Source organism: Jaculus jaculus, chromosome 2 (genome assembly GCF_020740685.1).
Source record: "Jaculus jaculus isolate mJacJac1 chromosome 2, mJacJac1.mat.Y.cur, whole genome shotgun sequence".
NCBI lineage: Eukaryota > Metazoa > Chordata > Mammalia > Rodentia > Dipodidae > Jaculus > Jaculus jaculus.
The window spans coordinates 12,947,930-12,969,978 of record NC_059103.1 but is presented as its reverse complement, the minus strand read 5'-3'; the positions used below and the strand labels follow the sequence as shown (position 1 = coordinate 12,969,978).

Sequence of the window (22,049 nt, the reverse complement as noted above, 5' to 3'; positions counted from 1 at the left end):
AGAGAACAGCGTCGCTGCCCCGCGGTCATGATTGATTGACATCTTCCACACATGCAGCCCCGGAAATGAGAGCTCAAAAGCTTCACGCCTTGCCCCTCCCAGCATCTGGAATATCCGTCCTCTGATGACAGTCTGCTCATAATACACCCATATTTGCAGCACTGCGTGTTGGACCCAGAGCCTCATGCATGCTAGGCAGCCTCTACCACTGAACTACATACCCCATTCATGGGATTTCTTTTCTTTGCTTTTATTTTAAAAATTATTTTATTTATTTTTATTTTTTGGTTTTTTTTTTCCCCGAGGTAGGGTCTCGCTTTAGCCCAGGATGACCTGAGAACTCCAGGTCATCCTGGGCTAAAGCGAGACCCTACCTTGGAAAACAGAACAAAACAAAATTACTTGAGAGAGAGTATGGGTGTACCAGGGTCTCTTGCTGCTGCAAAGGAACTCCAGACACACGTGTCATATCGTGCATCCGGCTTTATGTGGGTACTGGGAAATGGAACCCTGGGCTGGTGCAGGCATTGTAAGCAAGTGCTTTTAAGTACTGAACCATCGCCACAGCCCCCCTTTAAGAAAAATATGTTGGGGCTGGTGCGATGTCGCAGCAGTTAAAGGGACTTGCTTGTGAAGCCTACCAGCCTGTGTTCATTTCCCAAGCTACCATGCAAACAGTGGCTCAAGTATCTGGTGCTCTTTGACAGCTGCAAGAGCCACTGAGAGGTGTTCATAGGCCCGTGAGCACATGCACACATATTACATACACCTGCACACAGAGAAATAGCAACATTTTTATTTACTATTTTTTTATTAACTTCCATGATTGTAAACAATATCCCACAGTAATGCCCTCCCTCCCCCCCCATTTTCCCCTTTGAAAGTTCACTCTCCATCATATTCCCCCCTCTCAATCAGTCTCTCTTTTATTTTTTTTTTCAAAATTTTATTAACAACTTCCATGACTATAAAAAATATCCCATAGCTGAGCATGGTGGTGTATGCCTTTAATCCCAGCACTCGGGAGGCAGAAGTAGAAGGATTGCCGTAAGTTCGAGGCCACCCTGAGGATACAGAGTTAATTCCAGGTCAGCCTGAGCTAGAGTGAGACCCTACCTTGAAAAACCAAAAAAAAAAAAAAAAAAAAAAATCCCAAGGTAATACCCTCCCTCCCCCTACCTCCCCCTTTGAAACTCCATTCTCCATCATATCCCCTCCCCATCTCAACCAATCTCTCTTTTATTTTGATGTCATGATCTTTTCTTCCTTTTATGGTGGTCTTCTGTAGGTAGGGTCAGGCACTGTGAGGTCATGGATATCCAGGCCATTTTGTGTCTGGGGGGAGCACATTGTAAGGAGTCCTACCCTTCCTTTGGCTCTCACATTCTTTCTGCCACCTCTTCCACAATGGACCCTGAGCCATGGAAGGTGTGATAGAGATTTTGCAGTGCTGAGCACTCCTGTCACTTCTTCCCAGCACCATGATGCCTTCTGAGTCATCCCAAGGTCACTGCCATCTAAAAAGAGAAGGTTCTCTACCAAAAGTGAGAGTATCATTAATATATAGGTATGAACATTAAGAGACGCGCTTACTGGGCAGTTTGGTGAGCATAGTATATACATCTAGCCAGACACCAGCAGACGTTACACCCCTAGGGCTCATGACTACCCCTGTTGTAGGTTTTCAGTGTCAGGGATGTATTCCCTTCCATGGAGCAGGCCTCCAGTCCAATTAGAGAGCAGCTGGTTTCCACCATGACAGACATGCCTCTGTTGCACCCATTGGCTCATTTGGCCTGGCTGGCCAAATATAAGGCTTGCAGTATCCACTGTTGAGTATCTTCTCTGGTGATTTCTGTCTCTCCAATTGAACTGCATGCAGAATGGCTTCTTCCAGCTGTCTGTCAGCTGGTCTACATGGAGGAGGTTATCATCTCAGTTCCAGCAGGATTTCTCAGTGACCTTGCAGCCCAAGTATGTGGAGTCTTCAGCAATAGGGTCTTACCATCTATTCCTGGTGGGAAACCAAGGGCCTCAGCAATGGCCTGTAATGTTCTGGGGGCATCAAGGACCTCCCTGGCCAAAACTCACTGGAGATATCCCATCCCTGGCACTGAAAATTTTCTAGTAACCATCTATGGCTCCTGAGTGTCCCATTGAAGAACATTAAAAAAAAAAAAAAAAAAGATTACAAGGGAGCTGGAAAGATGGCTTAGCAGTTAAGGCGCTTGCCTGCAAAGCCTAAGGACCCACGTTTGATTCCCCAGATCCCACATAAGCCAGCCGTACAAGGTGGTGCATGTGCAAGGTTGCACATGTGAACCAGGTGGCACATGTGTCTGGAGTTTGATCACAGTGGCTGGAAGCCCTGGCACACCAATTTGCTCTGCCCCTCTCTCTCTTGCAATTGCTGTCTGTCATTTAAAAAAAGCCAGTCTGAGCTAGAGAGATGGCTTAGCAGTTAAGGCACTGGCCTGCAAAGCCAAAGGACCCAAGTTCTTTTCCCCAGGACCCACATAATCCAGATGCACAAAGAGGTGCATAAAGCTAGAAGCACACACACACTGCCTCTCTCTCTCTGCCTCTTTCTCTCTCTTTCAAATAAATAACTAAGGGCTAGAGAGATGGCTTAGCAATTAAATCATTTGTCTGCAAAGTGAAAGGACCTAGGTTTGGTTCCCCAGGACCCACATAAACCAGATGTACAAAGTGGTGCATAAGGCTAGAAGCACACATACACACACACTCTCTTTCTTTCTGCCCCTTTCTATCTCTTTCAGATAAATAAATAAGGGCTAGAGAGATGGCTTAGTGGTTAAAGCATTTGTCTGCAAAGCCAAAGGACCTAGGTTTGACTCCCCAGGACCCATGTAAGCCAGATGCATAAGGGGGTGCACAGATCTGGAATGAGTTTGCAGTGGCAGGAGGCCCTGGCGTGCCCATTCTCCCTCTCTGTCTCTCTCCCTGCCTATTTCTCTTTCCCTCTCTCTCTCTCTCTCCCTGCCTATTTCTGTATGTGTATGTATGTATGTATATATATATGTGTGTGTATGTGTGTGTGTATCTCAAATGAATAAATGAAAATAAAATATTTAAAAGAAATAATCATAATTTTTTTTTAAAAAGCCAGTCTGTTGGGCTTGCTTAAAAAAAGAAACTGGCTAGGCATGGAGGTGCCCACTAATCCCAGCAGTCAGGCAGAGGTAGGAGGTCACCATGCGCTTGAGGCCAGCCCAAGACTGCAGAGTGAATTCCAGGTCAGCCTGGCTACAGAGAGATCCTACCTCAAAAAATAAACAAACAAACAAAAAGATCACAGGGAAATTGTTTTGTAGACAGTCCTTACACTTGGACAAGGCCAATTTCCTCCAGATTGAACTACTATTAGGCATTTTGGGCTGAAACATGCCCAAAATGATGCTGTGTTCTGCTGGTACCAAATGTGTATTTGAACAATAACTGGTGGCACTAAAGTGGATGACTGGCTTAACCAGTATCAGTGAGGAGCAGTGGAGGGTGGGGAATGCCTTAAGACTAGGAAATGTGTTTTATTTATTTATTTATTTATTTCCCTGAGGTAGGGTCTTGCAGTAGCCTGGGCTGACCAGAATTGACTATGTAGTCTGAGAGTGATCTGTAACTCATGGCGAGCCTCCTACCTCTGCCTCCCCAGTGCTGGGATTAAAGGTATGTGCCACCACCTGGCTCTGCAACATGCTTTTTTTTGGGGGGGGGGGGCGTTTTGAGGTAGGGTCTCCCTCTAGCCCAGGCTGACCTGGAATTCACTATGTAGTCTCAGGGTGGCCTTGAACTCATGGAGATCCTCCTACCTCTGCCTCCCAAGTGCTGGGATTAAAGGAGTGCCCCACCACGCCTGGCTCTGCAACATGCTTTTCTTTTTATTTATGTGCAAACAGAGAGAGAAAAGAGAGACAGAGAGAGAGTGGGCATGCCAAGGCCTCTGGCCATTGCAAACACACTCCAGGTGCATGCGCCCCTTTGTGTATCTGGATTTACGTGGGTACTAGGGGATTGAACCCAGGTGGTTAGGCTTTGCAGGAAAGCGCCTTAACCACCGTGCCAGCTCTCCAGCCCTGAAATGTGATGTTTTGAGCCAGGCGTGGGGGTGCTCACCTTTAACCTCAGCACTTGGGAAGCTGAGGTAGGAGGATGGCTCAGAGTTCTAGATCAGCCTGAGCTACAGTGAGACCCTGCCTCAACAATAAACAAACATGGGGGGCTGGAGAGATGGCTTGGCAGTTAAGGCACTTGCCTGCAAAGCCAAAGGTTGCAGGTTCAATTCCCCAGTACCCATATTAAGCCAGATGCCCAAGGTGGTGCATATGTCTGGAGTTTGCTTAAAAAAGAAAAGCACACACACACAAATGGCTGGGGATGTAGCTCAGTGGCAGAGCACTGGCCTAGCATGTGCAAGGCCCTAGGTTCAATCTCCAGTTACCATGGGCATGGCATTTGAATATCTGTCCCCAGTAGACTCAAGTGTTTCGTTTGTCTGTTTGTTTTGAGGCCAAGTCTCACTCTAGTCCGGACTGACCTGAAATTCACTATGTAGTTTCAGGGTGGCTTTGAACTCATAGGGATCCTCCTACCTCTGCCTCCTGAGTGCTTGGATTAAAGGAGTACTAAACTATACCTGGCCAGACTCAGGTATTGTTTTTCTGTTCTTTATTTGAGAAAAAGAGGCACATAGAGAGGGAGAAGCCGGGCATGATGGTGCACGCCTTTCATCCCAGCACTTGGGAGGCAGAGGCAGGAGTTCGATGCCACCCTGAGACTACCAGCAATCCTCCTACCTCTGCCTCCCGAGTGCTGGGATGAAAGCGTGCACCACCACGTCCGGCTCATGCCCAGTTTTATATGGTGCAGGCAATGAACCCAGAGTTTTGTGCACACCAGGAAAGCACTCTACCAACGGGGCTGCATCCTCATTTTATATAAGCGATTTGACAGCACCCCAACATCCCTAGATTTTGGTACTCATAGAAGTCCTGGAACCAATCGCCCATGGGCATCCAGGGATTATTGTGTGCAGAAACCACTATCTGACTGTTAGATGCCTTCATTGCTGTTGACCCCGCCCCCCCCCCCACCACTCAGCATACACGTTATATTCCATACGTTTCTGTTCACCTCGGTTTAGTTCCCGACCTTATAGTTCAGTCCAATCGCGTATGTTCAACTAAACCTTCCCATCTGTTCTGTTGTTGTTTTGTTTTTCAGTGCTAGGTCTTGACTATGCTAGAGAGAGGATTGGTGCCCCAGGGCCTTAGCCACTGCAAGCAAATTCCAGACACACACGCCACATTGTATGCACGTGCCACTTACGCATATGCGTCACTTTGTGCATCTGGCTTTATGTGGGTACTGGGGAATCGAACCCTGGTCATTGCTTTGCAGGCAGGCATCAGGCGCCTCAACCACTGAGCCATATCTCTAGCCCCCTCTTTTTTTAGTTTTTATTTTTAGGCAGGGTCACTCTATAGTCCCAGGCTGGCCTCAAAATCACAGCCATCCTCCCAAGTGCTGGGATTATAGGCATGAGCCACCTTAAAGGCTGGGTAGTTTTCCTTCCTTCTTTCTTTCTTTTTCTCTTTTTTTCGAGGCAGAGTTTCACTCTAGCCCAGGCTGACCTGGAATTCACTAGAGAATCTCAGGGTGGCCTTGAACTCACAGCGATCCTCCTACCTCTGCCTCCCCAGTGCTGGGATTAAAGGCATGCGCCACCACACCAGACTGAATGGAGGATTATTTTCCAGAACAAGCGCATTTACTGGTGACTATACTACACCATCAAAATAATAAGTTTGGGGACCAGGCATAGTGGCACACACCTTTAATCCCAACAGGGGGGGAGGTGAGGTTGAGATAGAATTACTATGAGTTCAAGGTCAGCCTGGGGTGACAGAGTGAGTTCCAAGTCAGCCTTGGCTAAAGTGGAAAAAAAAAAAAAAAACTAAATGTCTTCCCTTTCCTCAGTATCCACAAACTACCAATATAATAATTTCTGAGGGGATATGGGGGCCTCATGCCCTCCTCCATCCTCCATGATGAAGGTTGATGGGCCCATCTCCTTCCTCCTTCTCCTCTTCCTCCTCCTCCTTCTTTTTTCTTTCTTTCTTTCTTTCTTTCTTTCTTTTTTTTTTTTTTTTTTTTTTGAAGTAGAGTCTCACTCTAGCTCAGGCTGACCTGAAATTCACTATGGAGTCTCAGGGTGGCCTCGAACTCATGGTGATCCTCCTACCTCTGTCTCCCGAGTGCTGGCATTAAAGGCATGCACCAACATGCCTGGCTGTTTTTATTTTATTTTATTTTTTATTTTTTGAGGTAGGGTCTCACTCTAACTCAGGCTGACTTAGAATTCACTATTAATTAATTAATTAATTAATTTGGTTTTTCAAGGTAAGGTCTCACTCTAGCCCAGGCTGACCTAGAATTCACGCTGTAATCTCAGGGTGGCCTCAGACTCATGGCAATTCTCCTACTTCTGCCTCCCAAGTACTGTGGTTAAATACATGCACCACCATGCCCGGCCCACTATTATTATTTAAATTTTTTTTAAACATTTTATTTATTTATTTGACACAGAGAGAGATAGAAGATAGAGTGAGAATGGGCATGGCAGGGCTTCAAGCCACTGCAAACAAACTCCAAACACATGCGCCGCCTTGTGCATCTGGCTTATGTGGGACCTGGAGAATTGAACGTTGGACTTAGGCTTCGCAGGCATATACCTTAACCATCTCTAAACCATCTCTCCAGCCTTTTTTATTTTTTGAGGCAGGGTCTCACTCTAGCTCAGGCTGACCTGGAATTCACTATGTAGTCTCAGGGTGGCCTCGAACTCACGGCAATCCTCCTACCTCTGCCTCCCGAGTGCTGGGATTAAAGGTGTGCGCCACCATGCCTGGCTCAGACTGGCCTTATTTTTATGAGAGAAATCAAGAGTGGACGAGAGAGAGAATTGGCACTCCAGGGCCTCCAGTCAGTGTAACTGAACTCCAGATGTGTGTGCCACCTTGTGGTGAAACTTTGCACGTGTGTCACCTTGTACATCTGGTTTACATGGGATCTATCTGGGGAGTCTAACATGGCTCCTTAGGCTTCTCAGGCAAGTGCCTTATCCACTAAGCCATCCTCCAGCCCAAAGATATATCTTTTTTTTTAAGATGTAAGCCGGGCGTGATGGCGCACACCTTTTTTTTTTTTTTTAATTTTTTATTTATTTATTTGAGAGCGACAGACACAGAGAGAAAGACAGATATAGGCGCGCCAGGGCTTCCAGCCTCTGCAAATGAACTCCAGACGCGTGCGCCCCCTTGTGCATCTGGCTAACGTGGGACCTGGGGAACCGAGCCTCGAACCGGGGTCCTTAGGCTTCACAGGCAAGCGCTTAACCGCTAAGCCATCTCTCCAGCCCCCAAAGATATATCTTGAAAAGATGGTTAGGAAGGTCCTAGGGATGACAACTGATCATGGCAGTGACAACACCTGGTAGAAATGCCATGGGAAAAGTCTGGATCAACCTGCACAAGCTACAAGATTGAAAAAGTCCTGTTTCAACATAAAATTCTTCTTTAAAAGATGTAGTTTTAAAATATTTAAATTCTCAATATTTTAACTGCTTCTAAGTAGAGAATCAATTATTCAACTGCTCTAAAATTTTAACTTAACATTATTAAGCCTGGGTTGGGGTGAAGGAATGCTTCCACCCCTAGCATTGCATTTACTGGGCTGGTTGTACAAATTTGAAATGCCAGAATTTGAGGTGAATACAGGAGGGAACTTGAGCCCAGCCTAGATCACATGAGACCTTGTCTCAAAAAGAGGGTGGGGGGAGCCAGGCGTGGTGGCGCACGCCTTTAATCCCAGCACTCGGAAGGCAGAGGTAGGAGGATCACCGGGAGTTCGAGGCCACCCTGAAACTCCATAGTGAATTCCAGTTCAGCCTGGGATAGAGGGAGACCTTACCTTGAAATACCAAAAAAAAAAAAAAAAAAAGAAAGAAAGAAAGAAAAAGAAAAGAAAAGAGGGTGGGGGCTGGAAGAGATGGCTTAGCGGTTAAGGCACTTGTCTGTGAAGCCTAAGGACCCATGTTCAACTCTCCAGATCCTATGTAAGCCAGACACACAAAGGTAAAGCAAGCACAAGGCCGCACATGCCCACTAGGTGGCGCAAGCATCTGGAGTTCTATTGCAGTGTCTGATGCCCTGGAGCACCAATTCTCTGTCTCTGTCTCTCTCGCTTGCTCTCTCTAAAAAAATTCAACAAAAAAAAATTAAAGGGGCCTTGGGAGACAGACATGGTGGCACTAAACCTTTAATCCCAGCACTCAGGAAGCAGAGGTAAGGGGATTGCTGTGAGTTCAAAGCCAGCCTAGCATTACAAAGTTCCTGGTCAGCCTGGGCTACAGTAAGACCCTACCTCGGAAAAACAAAAAAGGAGGCTGGGAAGATTGCTCACTGGAAAAAGTGCCTGGCATGCAAACATGAGGACCTGAATTCTGGCCCCTGGCACCCACATACAAGCTGATTGTGGTGGCATGAAACTATAATCCCAGCAGAGATGAGAGGATCCCTGGGGCTCACTAGCCAACTAGTTAGGTGAATTAGTGAGCTCCGGGTTTAAGGAGAGTCCCTGTCTCAAAAAATAAAGTGTACACCGGGAGTGGTGGCGCACACTTTTAATCCCAGCACTTGGGAGGCAGAGGTAGCAGGATTGCCGTGAGTTCAAGGCCACCCTGAGACTACATAGTGAGTTTCAGGGCAGTTTGGACCAGAGTGAGACCCTACCTTGAAAAACATAACAAAAAAAAAAAAAAAGAGTGGAGGGCTGGGGAGAAAGCTCAGAGGTTAAAGGCACTTGCTTGCAAAGCCTGCCAAGCCAGGTTCAATTCCCCAGGACTACGTAGTGTGACGCATGCCATCTGGAGTTTGCTTGCTGTGGCAAGAGGCCCCAGTGTGCCTATTCTCTCTCTCTTTCTCTCTCTATCCTAGTAATTTAAAAACTACAAAAAAAAAGGTAGCTTCCATGTGCAAGCTCACACATGTGCACCCACACATACATGAGCATGCATACACATGCCAGTGCACACCGCACACACACATCTGTATTTCTTGCCCTTTAATCTTACCATTAGGCAAAAGAGAAACTAAATTTATATCCAGGCACAGTGAATTTCATCCAAAACACTATTTCAAATATCACATACTAAACAGTAAGACTCATTTCTCTTCTCACTTCTCTTACAAACCCAGGCTCTCACATTGCATGGAAGATTGTTCCAAACTAATGGTGATGATGAGAGGGGAAGTATAAGACAGGGAAGCAGCACCTTTAATCCCAGCACTGGGGGCAGAGGTAGGAGAATCTTAGTGAGTTCAAGGTCACCTTGAATCTACATAGTAAATTCCAAGTCAGCCAGGGCTGGAGAGAGACCCTACCTTGTAAAAGAGAGAGGTGTGGGGGGGGGGAGGAGAGGGAGGGAGGAGAGCAGACGTTTGGGTAGGTGGCAAAGCCTTGTGGCCACAACAGCTGGGACACACAAGCCTGGAGGTTTCCCAACAGTGCCGTCCAAATCTTAGGATCTGAACCCCAGAATCTCATCTGTAAAATAGAGCTAAAGATAGCCTGCCCGGTAGGGACACAGTAGGGATTAAAAGCACCCTCAGGAATGTAGTCAAGCAGTGAAATACCTGCCTAGAATCTCCCAGTGAGGAGCTGAGGGCATGGCTCAGTGGTAGAGCTCCTGTCTAGAATCCCCCAGTGAGGGGCTGGGGGCATGGCTCAGGGGTAGAGCTCCTGCCTAGAATCCCCCAGTGAGGGGCTGGGGATGTAGCTCAGTGGTAGAGCTCCTGTCTAGAATCCCCAGTGAGGGGCTGGGGGCGTGGCTCAGGGTTAGAGCTCCTGTCTAGAATCCCCCAGTGAGGGACTGGGGTTGTGGCTCAGTGGTAGAGCTCCTGCCTAGAGTCCCCAGTGAGGGGCTGGGGGCATGGCTCAGGGGTAGAGCTCCTGCCTAGAATCCCCTAGTGAGGGGCTGGGGCCGTGGCTCAGTGGTAGAGCTCCTGCCTAGAATCCCCAGTGAAGGGCTGGGGGCATGGCTCAGTGGTAGAGCTCCTGCCTAGAGTCCCCAGTGAGGGGCTGGGGGCGTGGCTCAGTGGTAGAGCTCCTGGCCAGAATCCCCCAGTGAGGGGCTGGGGGTGTGACTCAGTGGTAGAGCTCCTGCCTGGAATCCCCCAGTGAGGGGCTGGGGGCGTGGCTCAGTGGTAGAGCTCCTGCCTGGAATCCCCCAGTGAGGGGCTGGGGGCGTGGCTCAGTGGTAGAGCTCCTGGCCAGAATCCCCCAGTGAGGGGCTGGGGGCGTGGCTCAGTGGTAGAGCTCCTGCCTGGAATCCCCCAGTGAGGGGCTGGGGGCATGGTTCAGTGGTAGAGCTCCTGTCTAGAATCCCCCAGTGAGGGGCTGGGGGTGTGGCTCAGTGGTAGAGCTCCTGTCTAGAATCCCCCAGTGAGGGGCTGGGGTTGTGGCTCAGTGGTAGAGCTCCTGTCTAGAATCCCCCAGTGAGGGGCTGGGGGCGTGGCTCAGGGGTAGAGGACTTCTCTCCCTGGTGTGAGCCCCATCTCAAGATACCTTATCTTCACCCAGCCGACCCGTACAGCCCTGGAACTTCTCCATCACTCTCTTGTCATTGTCACAGTTTTGTTCCCACCAGCTGGAAGGCTTCTGGAGAACAGTTGGTGACTTCACGCCCGGCTGAGCACACAGGTGTGCAGCTGGCAAAGCGACGCAACTCCACACCTACCCAGCAGGGGGCAGCAGCTCCTAATTTCTGGTATCGCATGGGATCAGCCAGTTTTCTCAGCCTGTGAGCTGGAACCTGCAAAAGTTGCCCTGGGCCCTTGGCAGCTTCCAAAGTTCCTCTGTAGAAACGCTGGTCATTTACGCGTGCAGATGTTTTTCACTCACTCTTCCAACACCCTAGGAATCAAGAGACACAATTCAGCAGGTCATGGTGATGTTGAATTCCAGCACTGAGGAGGTTGAGGTGAGTGGATGAGATTAAAGACAGACTGGTCTTCGTAGCCACATCCTTTCTCAAAAATAAAAATTAAGGGCTGGAGAGATGGCTTAAAGGTTAAGTGCTTGCCTGTGAAACCTAAGGACCCCGGTTCGAGGCTCAATTCCCCAGGACCCACGTTAGACAGATGCACAAGGGGCCTCATGAGTCTGGAGATCGTTTGCAGTGGCTGAAGGCCCTGGTGTGCCCATTCTCGTTCTCTCTCTACCTGCATCTTCCTCTCTCTCTCTGTCAGTTTCAAATAAATAAAAAAAATTAAACAAATAATTAAAATAACAATAATAATAATTAAGAGATGGGCGTGGTGGCGCACGCCTTTAATCCCAGCACTCGGGAGGCAGAGGTAGGAGGATCACTGTGAGTTTGAGGCCACCCTGAGACTCCATAGTGAATTCCAGGTCAGCCTGGACTAAAGTGAAAACCTTACCTCAAAAAGCCAAAATAAATAAATAAATAACAACAACAACGAAAAACACCAAAAACTAAAATAAATAAAACTTAAGGGGCTGGGGAGCTGTTGCAGCTGGGCCCATTCCTCTCTACTCCCTCTGTCTGTATATCTCTCTCTCCACTTGTAAATAATTAAATAAATACTAAAAAATAAAAAAAATATTTTGTAAAAAATATCTTTAATGCAAATCAAAATAGAATAAAAAGAAAACAAAATGCGAGTGTGTAGTCAATTCCAAGAGGTGTGTCTGTCTCTCATGCCAGGCCACATCTACCTCGAGCCAGATTTTCCAGGGAAGAAAGAGGAAGGCGGGATCAATGTCCCCAGCCTGCCTGCTTGCCAGCTAACCTACGCTGAAAATCTGGGAGGGATGCCAGGCTCAGACACACTAGGCCAGCCGGAGCTGGACTGGATCCAGGGCCTTGCCCTGTCAGCCTGGAGGAACCAGGAAAGGTGCGCTGGGCTTGGGGTCAAGAGAGACTGGGCCACTTTCTGAGCAGGGACTCCTGGGGTGGCCGATGTGAGGGAGAGGTGGGGCATGATGGTGTGTCGGGGGGGCATGACCACTTATGCAGCAAGTAATTGTCAGGAACCTAAAACGTGTCAGTTCCACATGCTATCCAGTAGCCCCCCCCCCCCCGCCCACCTCGTACCCCTCCACAGGTACTGCTAAAATCTCTGCATTTCCTACAAGGATCTGAGCTAAGCTCATTCCAGCTTTTACACAGGAAGTAGGACCTCAGACCTGGGGCTGGACTCTTTATGGGGATATGAGGAAGGGGCGGGGGAGGAAACTAACTCACATACATCCCCCTTTCCCAAAGATTGAAAGGAAATGGATAGTCACTCAGCATCGGACAGGTGAACTGGGAGATCGTAGGACCAGAGAGGGGCAGAGCCTGAGTCTGGACGGGAGAGGTGGGAAGGGTGGCTTTGGGATGCTCTCCAGCTGGAGATGTCGAGTGGGTCCTGGGGGTCCCAGGACAGTAAAGTCAAGAAGGGAGGGCCCGGCATGGTGGCGCCCACCTTTAATCCCTGCCCTCTGGAAGCTGAGGTAGGAGGATCGCCATTGAGTTCGAGCCGCCCTGAGACTAGAGTGAATTCCAGGTCAGCCTGGAAAGAAAAGAAAAAAGAAGGGAGCACCATAGCCAGGGTTGTAGTGTGTACACCTATAATCCTAGCACTTGGACATGGAGGCAGGAGGGTCAGGGGTTTGAAGCCAGTTTGGGCTGCACAAAACTCCGTCTGTGGGCCGGGAAGATGACTTGGTAAGATGACGTACTGTACTTACATGGGGGACCGTGAGCTCGATCCCTAACACACTCATAAGAAGCAATGTGCATGCCTCTAACCCAAGTGCTCAGAGGTCCGGAGACTGGACCATCACTGGTGCTCCACAGACGGCCACAGTTACTAAAATACTGTGAGCTTCAGGTTCAGCGACAGGTTCTGTCTCAAGGAAATAAGGTGGAAGAGGGAGCAAGGGCCACACCGTCCTCATTCGGTCTCTGCACTTGCATATACCGCACGCACGCACGCACGCACACACGCACGCACGCACACGGGATGTCAAAGCCAATGTCACGGTGCACACTGGTAATCCCAATACTGCAGAGGTGGAGGAAGACGGTGGGGAGCTCAAGGCCAGTTGTGGCGACTTAAGGAGCTTTTACATGTCTCAGTCTTAGTAACCAAAATAATAATATCCATAACAGTAAAGTCAAAATCAATAATAAGAATTGCTGGAGAGGCCAGCAATTTTTCTCTGTCTCTCTCTGCTTGCAAATAAATAAAAATATATATATATATATATATATATATATTATTTGAGAGAGAGAAATGGGTGGGGAGAGAAAGGAGCAGATAGAGAATGGGCGCGCCAGGGCCTCTAGCCACTGCGAAGGAACTCCAGATGCATGTGCCGCCTTGTGCATCTGCCTTTACGTGGGTACGGGGGGAATCGAACTTGTGCCCTTTGGCTTTGCCCATGCAAAAGAGCCTTAACTGCTAAGCCATCTCTCAAGACCTAAATTTTTTAAAAAATTGTTTTAAAGAAGTGAAATAAAAAGAAAGGAGCTCCAACCTCCAGTAAGTCATGGGGACGGGAAGGGCTTGGAGGGAGGGGCTTTGGGAGGGTCAGGATCCGAGGTCTTAGATTATACAGTAAGGATGCTGAGCGGCGGCATCGAGGGAGGGGAGTGTGGTGAGGAGGGCAACCCATTGGACTCCCCACGGGGTGGAGGCGGGGTCCTGGGCGGGGCCATCTAGGGTTGGGCCCAGGGGTCCCGGGGGCCGGGGCGGGGCCGGGCTGGCGCTGCGCAGCCGCGGGGCGGCCACCGCGCATGCGGGGCTCACTGGGCTGCAGCCGGCGCCGCTGCCACTCCCGGGAGCATGAAGGACCGAACCCAGGAGCTCCGCGCGGTGAGTGCTGCCGCCCGCCGCCTGCGTTCGCCGCGCGCCCCGCAGCACGCTCTCCGCCCGTTTTCTGGTGGCCTCCGGGGAGCGCACCCCCCACCACACACACACTGCACAACCAAGCCGGGAGGGAGGGAACCGTGCACGCTGGGGACAACCCCCCATCCCATCTCGGGGTCCCGCCCCTCGGATGCGCTCGGGGGTCACGGGCTCGCGCGGGCTCGGCTCCGTTGGCACGCGCGGGCCGGGGTCTGGGTGCCTGGTGGTCTTGGAGAAAGAACTTTTCGGTGGTACCCTTTGGGTTTTGGTGGCGGGGGTTTCAGGAAGGAGATCGGAGGGTTTCTCCTGGGGTGGTTGGTGGCGGGATACAAAAGCCTGACCTGTGTCCTCCGCCCGCCCGTCGCCGGCCTGCACTGCCCCGCGCGCGTCCCTGGTGGCCGAGCCTCCTGCGCCCCCCGCTCGCCCCGGGCGCGCTGCGGAGACGCGGCTGCCGGCTGGGCGGGGGGGGGGGGTGTCCTGCCTCCCGGGGCGCCCCATCACCTGTGGCTCCCATCACCTGTGGCTCCCGAACCTCCTCGGCCGCTTTGGAGGTCTTTCTGGCCCAACCCGGATTAAGGAATGGGGTGCTGGTGTCCATGTCTCCCCTTGGTCCACCCAGGCTGGCCTTTTTAATACCCATCTCCCAGGTTAGACCTGTTTGTATTATTTTTTTTTTTCTACCTGTGTCTAGGAGGCCCCTGGGGTGTGGCTCCTGGGGCGGGGTTTAGGGGGTCGAGTTGGAGCTTGCTGAAAGGTTTTTAAGTCACCTTCCACAGTGTCCACTGTGTCCCAGTATTGAGACCCCGGCCATCTGCTCTTTAAACACACGAGTCTCTTTCCTGGGACCTTAGAGATGTTGCAGGAATAAAGCCTGAATGTGGGAGGGGAATAAGGGTTTTATACCAAGTTCAGTGTCAATCGGAACCCCCCCCCCCCCGCCACCACCAGCTGATCATCCTGCTGGCAAAGCCCCACCCATGGATTTCTGGGAGCTCCCATTCAGTGTGGTGACAGCCCCAGGACCCTTCTCTTGTGCCCCACTTAAGTTTCACGCTGTCTTTGGGCTTTTGACCCCTCAGCTGTCCTGTCTGCAATTTGTGCCTGGGTCCGTCCCCCTCGCCGCGGGGGCCATCCTCTGTGTTCTTGGTCTCTTCTTTTCCTGGCTGCACCTGCAGACAGACCCCCGTGTACCTGCAGACCTGTGTTATTCCTGGCCTTGTGCCCAGCCCCTGGGGTAAACCCCGTGTGGCTTCAAAGGAAGAAAGCGGTCTCTCATGTCATATATGGTCTCCAAACACTTCCGCCGCCAGCCCTTGTGGCTGCCCTCAAGCTTCCTGTGCCAGTGTTGTGTGTGTGTGTGTGTGTGTGTGTGTGTGTGTGTGTGTGTGTGTGTGTGTATGGAGGGGGAAGACAGGTCTCACTTTGTAGCCCAGGCTGGCCTCAAACTCTCAGCAGTCCTCCTGCCCCAGCGTCATGAGTGGTAGACGACAGGCGTGTGCCCTCATGCCCTGCTCCTGTGCCACATTGGGTCAGACAGGGTGTCTTGGTTTAGGTGGCAGGGTGCATAGCTGTGCCCATGTTGCAGTACCTGGCGCATCAGATGAGGGTATAGGAGGGGTTCGGGTGGACTGGGGGAAACACAAGTTTTGTTTTGCTGTTCTGTGTGATGGAAGCCTTTGGTTGATCAGCCTTCAGCCTCTCTCCTAGAAGGGAAACTGAGGGGCTAGAGAGATGGCTCAGTGGTTAAGGTGGTTGTCTGGAAGGGAAACTGAGGAAGAGAGGAAGAGCAGCTCGCTTGTATGGTGCCCAGGAGAGCTTGGGCTGTAAGGAACTTGAACTCAGAACTTTGTCTGTCCTCCTTATCCCCCCCCCCCAACCCCCCACCCGTGAGCCTGAGTGGTCCTGTATAGAGATGCCTGGCCTGACTTTAAATTGTCCAAGCTTCCTCTTAAAGCATTCTACCCCCTCCCAGGCCACAAGCTGACCTTGTTCCCAAGTGGAGGGTCTATAGCGTGGAGGGAAATTCCAGGACTCCATTCTGGCTAGGGCGACGCAGTCTTCGAGAGCAGGCACAACCATTCCTAGAAATCTCTTTCCATCTCACCCAAGGCTCCTGTTTGCGAGAAGGAACGAGAAAAACAGGAGACGGGGGGCTGCAGCTCAGTGGGTAGAGTGCTTGCCTCGCATGCATGAGGTCCTGGGTTCCGTTTCCAGAGCCACATAACCTCAGCTTGGTGGTGCAGGGCTGTAACCCTAGAGCAGGAGGTGAGGGTCGCCCCGGCCACATAGTGAACTGGAGGTCGGCTTGGGCTGCCTGTCCCAAGAAACAGAACAGGGCTGGGAATGCAGCTCAGTGGTAAGGTGCTTGCCTAACATGCACGAAATCCTGGGTTCCATCCCCAGCACTGTAAAAGCCAGACGAGGGTGGCTGGAGAGATGGCTTAGCGTTTAAGCGCTCGCCTGTGAAGCCTAAGGACCCCGGTTCGAGGCTCGGTTCCCCAGGTCCCACGTTAGCCAGATGCACAAGGGGGCGCACGCGTCTGGAGTTCGTTTGCAGTGGCTGGAGGCCCTGGCGCACCCATTCTCTCTGTCTCTCTCTCTCTGCCTCTTTCTCTGTCTGTCACTTTCAAATAAATAAATAAAAATAAAAACCGGACGAGGGAGGTGGCTCATGTTGGCAGTCCTCACACTAGGGAGGTAGAGGCAGGAGGACCTGAGTTCAAGGCCATTCTGGGTACATAGTGGAGGAGTTCAAGGCCCGCCTGGATCCCATGAGACTGTCAAGAAGGAACGAATGATCAAAGGAGGATGGGAGGGAAGGAAAGAGGAAAATTAGAACCCAGCTTTTCAGGGCTCAAGATGAGGTCCCCAGTATAGTGACTGATTCTGCATTTGGGGGAGTACTTGAACCCCAGGAGTCAGATTTTACAAAACACAAGGGTCCCAAGGAACAGAGAAGCCAGGCCCAGCAGCTGTGCAGTGCCCCCAGCCTTCCCTGCCTCCCTCTACCTCCTTCCTCCTCCTCCTCAGCCTCCTCCTCCCCCACCCAGCACCACCACATTTGGAAAGGAAGGAGATGGAAGCTTATTTATAAAAGTCACACTTGGGGAAGGAGCTGGCATGCTTCCTCGAGGCTCTGCAGGCGGGGCCCAGCCCTCCAGCCTTCCCCAGCCCCACCTCTCCCACATTTGCAGATGGACAGTGGGAGGCCAGGGAATGAGGGACCCTAGCCCTGTAGATAGGCCCTCAGAAATCAGAAGCTTTGCTGGGCGTGGTGGCGCACGCCTTTAATCCCAGCACTCCAGAGGCAGAGGTAGGAGGATCATGGTGAGTTCGAGGCCACCCTGAGACGACATAGTGAATTCCAAGTCAGCCTAGGCTAGAGTGAGACCCTACCTCGAAAAACCAAAAGAAAAAAAAAAGAAAGAAAAAGAAATCAGAAGCTTTAACCCCTCAGGGAACAGGAGGTAAAGGATGACCTGAGGGTCAAGACTGATCCTAGGTCACCGCAGGGAAGAGGCTTGGAGGGTCCTTACTTTATCTGGGACACATAGCAGCTACCAACCTCATCCTCCCAACTCAGGCCTCCCTGAAGATTTTTTAAAATTATTTATTTATTTTGTTGTTGTTTTGAGGTAGGGTCTCAATCTGCTGAGGCTTACCTGGAATTCATTATATAGTCTCAGGGTTTTTGTCTTGGACTCTCAGGTATCCTCTTACCTCTGTCTCCCAAGTGCTGGGATTAAAGGCGTGCACCACCACCGCCTGGTTTTTATTTTTATTTTTATTTTTAAAATTTTATTTATTTGAAAGAGATCCTAGCTACAGATGACTGGGCTTCTGCGTGAGAATGAAAATACTTAGTAGCAGAGGCCAGTAAGTTAAAAAGAAGACATAAAGGGAAGAGAAAGGAAGAGGGGAGGATACTTAATAGGTTGATATTGTATATATGTAAGTACAATGATTGTAATGGGGAGGTAATATGATGGAGAATGGAATTTCAAATGGGAAAGTGTGGGGGTGGGGAGGGAGGGAATTACCATGGGATATATTTTATAATCATGGAAAATGTTAATAAAAATTAAAAAAAAAAAAGAGAGAGAGAGAGAATGGGTGCACCTCATCTGCCTCAGATGAGTTCTAGATGCATGTGCCACCTTGTGCATCTGGCCTACCTGGGTCAGGGGAAATCGAACCTGGATCCTTTGGCTTCGTAGGTAAATGCCTTAACTGCTAAGCCATCCCTACAGGCCTATTTTTATAATATTTTTATTTATTTGCAAGCAGAGAGAGAGAGAAAAGAGAGATGGGGAGAGGCCAGGGCCTTTGGCCACTGCAAACGAATTCCAGATGCATGTGCCCTTTCATGCATATGGTTTTACATGGGTACTGGGGAACTGGACCTGGGTCCTTAGGGTCTGTAGGCAAGAGCCTTATCTGCTGAGCCATCTTTCCAACCCTAGTTTTTGCTTTTTGTTTCGAGGTAGGCTCTCACTCTAGCCGGGCTGACTTGGAATTCACTAGGTAGTCTCAGAGTGGCCTGGAACTCACAGTGATCCTCCTACCTCAGACTCTCGAGTGCTGGGATTAAAGGCGTTCCTACCATGCCTGGCTTTTTTCTTTCTTTCTTTCTTTCTTTCTTTCTTTCTTTCTTTCTTTCTTTCTTTCTTTCTTTCTTTTTTTTTTTCCGAGGTAGGGTTCCACTCTGGCTCAGGCTGACTGGAATTCACTATGGAGTCTCAGGGTGGCCTGGAACTCACAGCGATCCTCCTACCTCTGGCTCCCCAGTGCTGGGATTAAAGGTGTGCGCCCCCACGCCCGGCTCTACTCTTCTTTTTTTTTTAAAAAAATATTTTATTTATTTATTTGCAAGGAAAGAGATACAGAAAGAGAGAGAGAGAATGAATATGCGTGCACCAGGGCCGCTAGCCAGTGCCAGCAAATGCCAGATGCATGTACCACCTTGTGCATCTGGCTTTACTTGGGCACTGGGCACTCAAACCTGGGTTCTTAGGCTTTGCTGGCAAGCACCTTAACTGCTGAGCCATGTCACCAGCCCCTCTTTTACTCTTTTTGGTTTTTTGTTTGTTTGTTTTCAAACTAAGTTTTCCCTCTAGTCCAGGCTGACCTGGCCTTCACTGTGTAAGTCTCAGGCTGGCTTTGAACTCTCAGTAGTTCTCCTACGTTGGCCTCCTGAGTGCTGGGATTAAAGGCATTTACCATTATGTCCAACTCTTGCTGGGTAATTTTTAAAGAATTATTTATTTATTTGCTAGCAGAGACAGACAGAATGGGCATGCCAGGCCTTTTAGCTGCTGCAAATGAACTCTAAATGTATGCACCACTTTGTGCATCTGGCATTATGTGGGTACTCAAGGAATCAAGGAATCAAGCCTGGGTCGGTAGGCTTCACAGGCAATCCCCTTAATTGCTGAGTTGTCTCTCTAGCCCTGGTTTTTTTTTTTAATTAATTAATTATTATTATTATTATTTTTATTTTGCAAGGTAGGGTTTCATTTTAGCTCAGGATGGCTTGGAATTAGACTCAAGCTGGCCTTGAACTCATAGCAGTCTTCCTACCTTGGCCTCCCAAGTGCTGAGATTAAAGGCTTGTGCCACCACTCTTGGCAGAGAGAATGGGCCTCTAGCCATTACAAACCCATGTGCAGACCCATGTGCCACTTCAGGTTTTTTTGTTTGTTTTTCGAGGTAGGGTCTCACTCTGGCCCAAGCTGACCTGGAATTTACTATGTAGTCTCGGGGTGGCCTTGAACTCACAGCAGTCCTCCTACCTCTGTATCCTGAGCGCTGGGATTAAAGGCATGTGCCACCACGCCTGTCAGTGAACTCCAGATGCATGCCCCACCTTATGCATCTGGCTTACGTGGTTCCTGGGGATGGAACCAAAGTCCTTTGGCTTTGCAGGCAAGTGCCTTAACCGCTAAGCCATTTATCCAGCCCCCATTTTGTTTTTCGAGGTAGGATCTCGTTCTAGCTCAGGCTGACTTGGAATTCACTATGTAGTCTCAGGGTGGCCTCGAACTCACAGTGATCCTCCTACATCTGCTCCCGAGTGCTGGGATTAAAGTCCTGCACCACCACGCCCAGCCCGTGTGCCACTTTGTGCACCTGGATTTACATGGGTACTGGGGATTGAACCTGGGTTGTTAGGCTTTGCAGGTAAGTGCCTTAACCACTGAGCCATCTCTTCAGCCCCCTGTTGGTGTTTTTGAAACAAGGTGGGTCTGGCTACATAGTCCAGGCTGGCCGGAGTTCGTTCTGTAGCCCAAACTGCCTTCATACTTTCCATCCTCCTGCCCCTGCCTTCCAGGAAGGTGTACCCTACCTATATGCTGTGCTCCTTTCTTTTGTTTGCTGAGACAGGGTGAGGGTTAGCTTGGAGGTCACTATGTAGCCGTGGGTGACCTTGAACACAGAAGAATAGTCCTGCCTTAGCCTTCCAGGTACTAGGTGAGCCACTAGGCTTGGTTTTTACTTTTTTTTAACTTTTTTTTTTCCCCCCAAGGTAGGGTTTCACTCTAGTCCAGGCTGACCTGGAATTCACTGTGTAGTCTCAGGGTGGCCTCAAACTAACTGATCCTCCTACCTCTGCCTCCCCAGTGCTGGGATTAAAGGTGTGAGCCACCACACCCAGCTGAAAATATTTTTAAATATTTTATTTTTATTTATTTATTTGACAGAGAAAGAGAATGGGCATTCCAGCCACTGCAAATGAACTCCAGACACTTGCGCCCCCTTGTGCTTCTGGCTAACGTGCGTGCTAGGGAATCAAACCTGGGTCTTTTGGCTTTGCAAGCAAATGCCTTAACTGCTAAGCCATTCCTCCAGCCCTGAAAATATTTGTTTGTTTGCAAGCAGTGGTAGAGAGAATGAGAATGAGAATGAGAGAGGGAATGGGCATGCCAGGGTCTCTTGCCATTGAAATGAACTCGGTCTATCAGACTTTGCAAGAAAGCACCTTTGACTACTGAACCATCTCTCTAGCCCATTACTGTTTATTTTGAGACAAGGCCTCATTTTGTAGCCAACAGTAACATTGAACTTGCAGTTCTTTTGCCTTAGCCTCCCAAGTGTTGGAAATACAGGTATGCACAACTTGGTCTGGTTCCTTTTTTTTTTTTTTTTTTCTGGAAACCTCTGGAGCTGACCAACCCTGGAACTGGACCAGAATGCTGACCATCTACATGTTGTGCCTGCATCACACAAGGGACCTACGACAGGAAGCACAGAGTGAATACAGGAGGAGGGTTGGAGCCGGTCAATGGAAGAAAACTGGGAGTAGCTTAGACAGAGCTGAACTTCATAAGAGGAGAGAGGGTAATCAAAAAAAAAAAAAAGCTAGAATGTGGAAGCCCAAGAGGAAAAAATAGAGCCAGACTTGTACCCTTAGCAACTCAGGAGTCTGAGGCAGGAGGATTATAAATTCAAGGCCAGTCTGGGCTACAGATTGCGTTCACAGACAGCCTAGGTGACCCAGTGAGTGAGACCCTGTGTCAAAATGAAGAGGTTGGGGAAGCTTCACACTCCTTCAGTCCCAGCACTCGGGAGTCCGAGGTAGGAGGATCTCGCTGTGAGTTAGAGGCCATCCTGGGACTGCAGAGTGATTTCCAGGTCAGTCTGGGCTACAGGGAGACCTTTCCTCAAAAAACAAATAGAACAAGCCAGGCATGGTGGCACACGCCTTTAATCCCAGCACTCGGGAGGCAGAGGTAGGAGGATCACCATGAGTTCAAGGCCACCTTGAGATGACATAGTGAATTCCAGGTCAGCCTGGACCAGAGTGAGACCCTACCTCGAAAAACCAAAAAAAAAAACAAAACAAAAACAAAAAAAACAACCAAACAAACAAAAAAACCCAGCCGTGTTTTCACATGCCTTTAATCCCAGTATTCGGGAGGCAGAGGTAGGATCACCATGAGTTCAAGGTCAGCCTGGGCTAGAGCGAGACCCTACTTTGAAAAACAAAACAAAAACAACAACAATTAAACAAACAAACAAACAAACAAACTGACCTGGAGACATGGCTCAGTG

The 22,049-nt window shown here is 49.6% G+C and overlaps 1 protein-coding gene across 3 annotated transcripts in view; it reads left to right on the top strand.

The window, feature by feature from the left end:
- The first annotated feature begins 13,884 nt into the window (after nt 1-13,884).
- The window catches only part of Stx1a (syntaxin 1A), a 36,022-nt gene continuing 27,857 nt past the window's right edge, over nt 13,885-22,049 (top strand). For 2 of the 3 annotated variants that reach the window (XM_045143703.1, XM_045143704.1), the window contains exon 1: nt 13,886-13,964. In XM_045143703.1, the coding sequence (XP_044999638.1) occupies nt 13,935-13,964 (30 nt within the window). In that variant the 5' untranslated portion in view covers nt 13,886-13,934. Of the gene's footprint in view, nt 13,965-22,049 lie in introns of all 3 variants that reach the window. The other variant, XR_006635761.1, reaches the window with a different exon arrangement.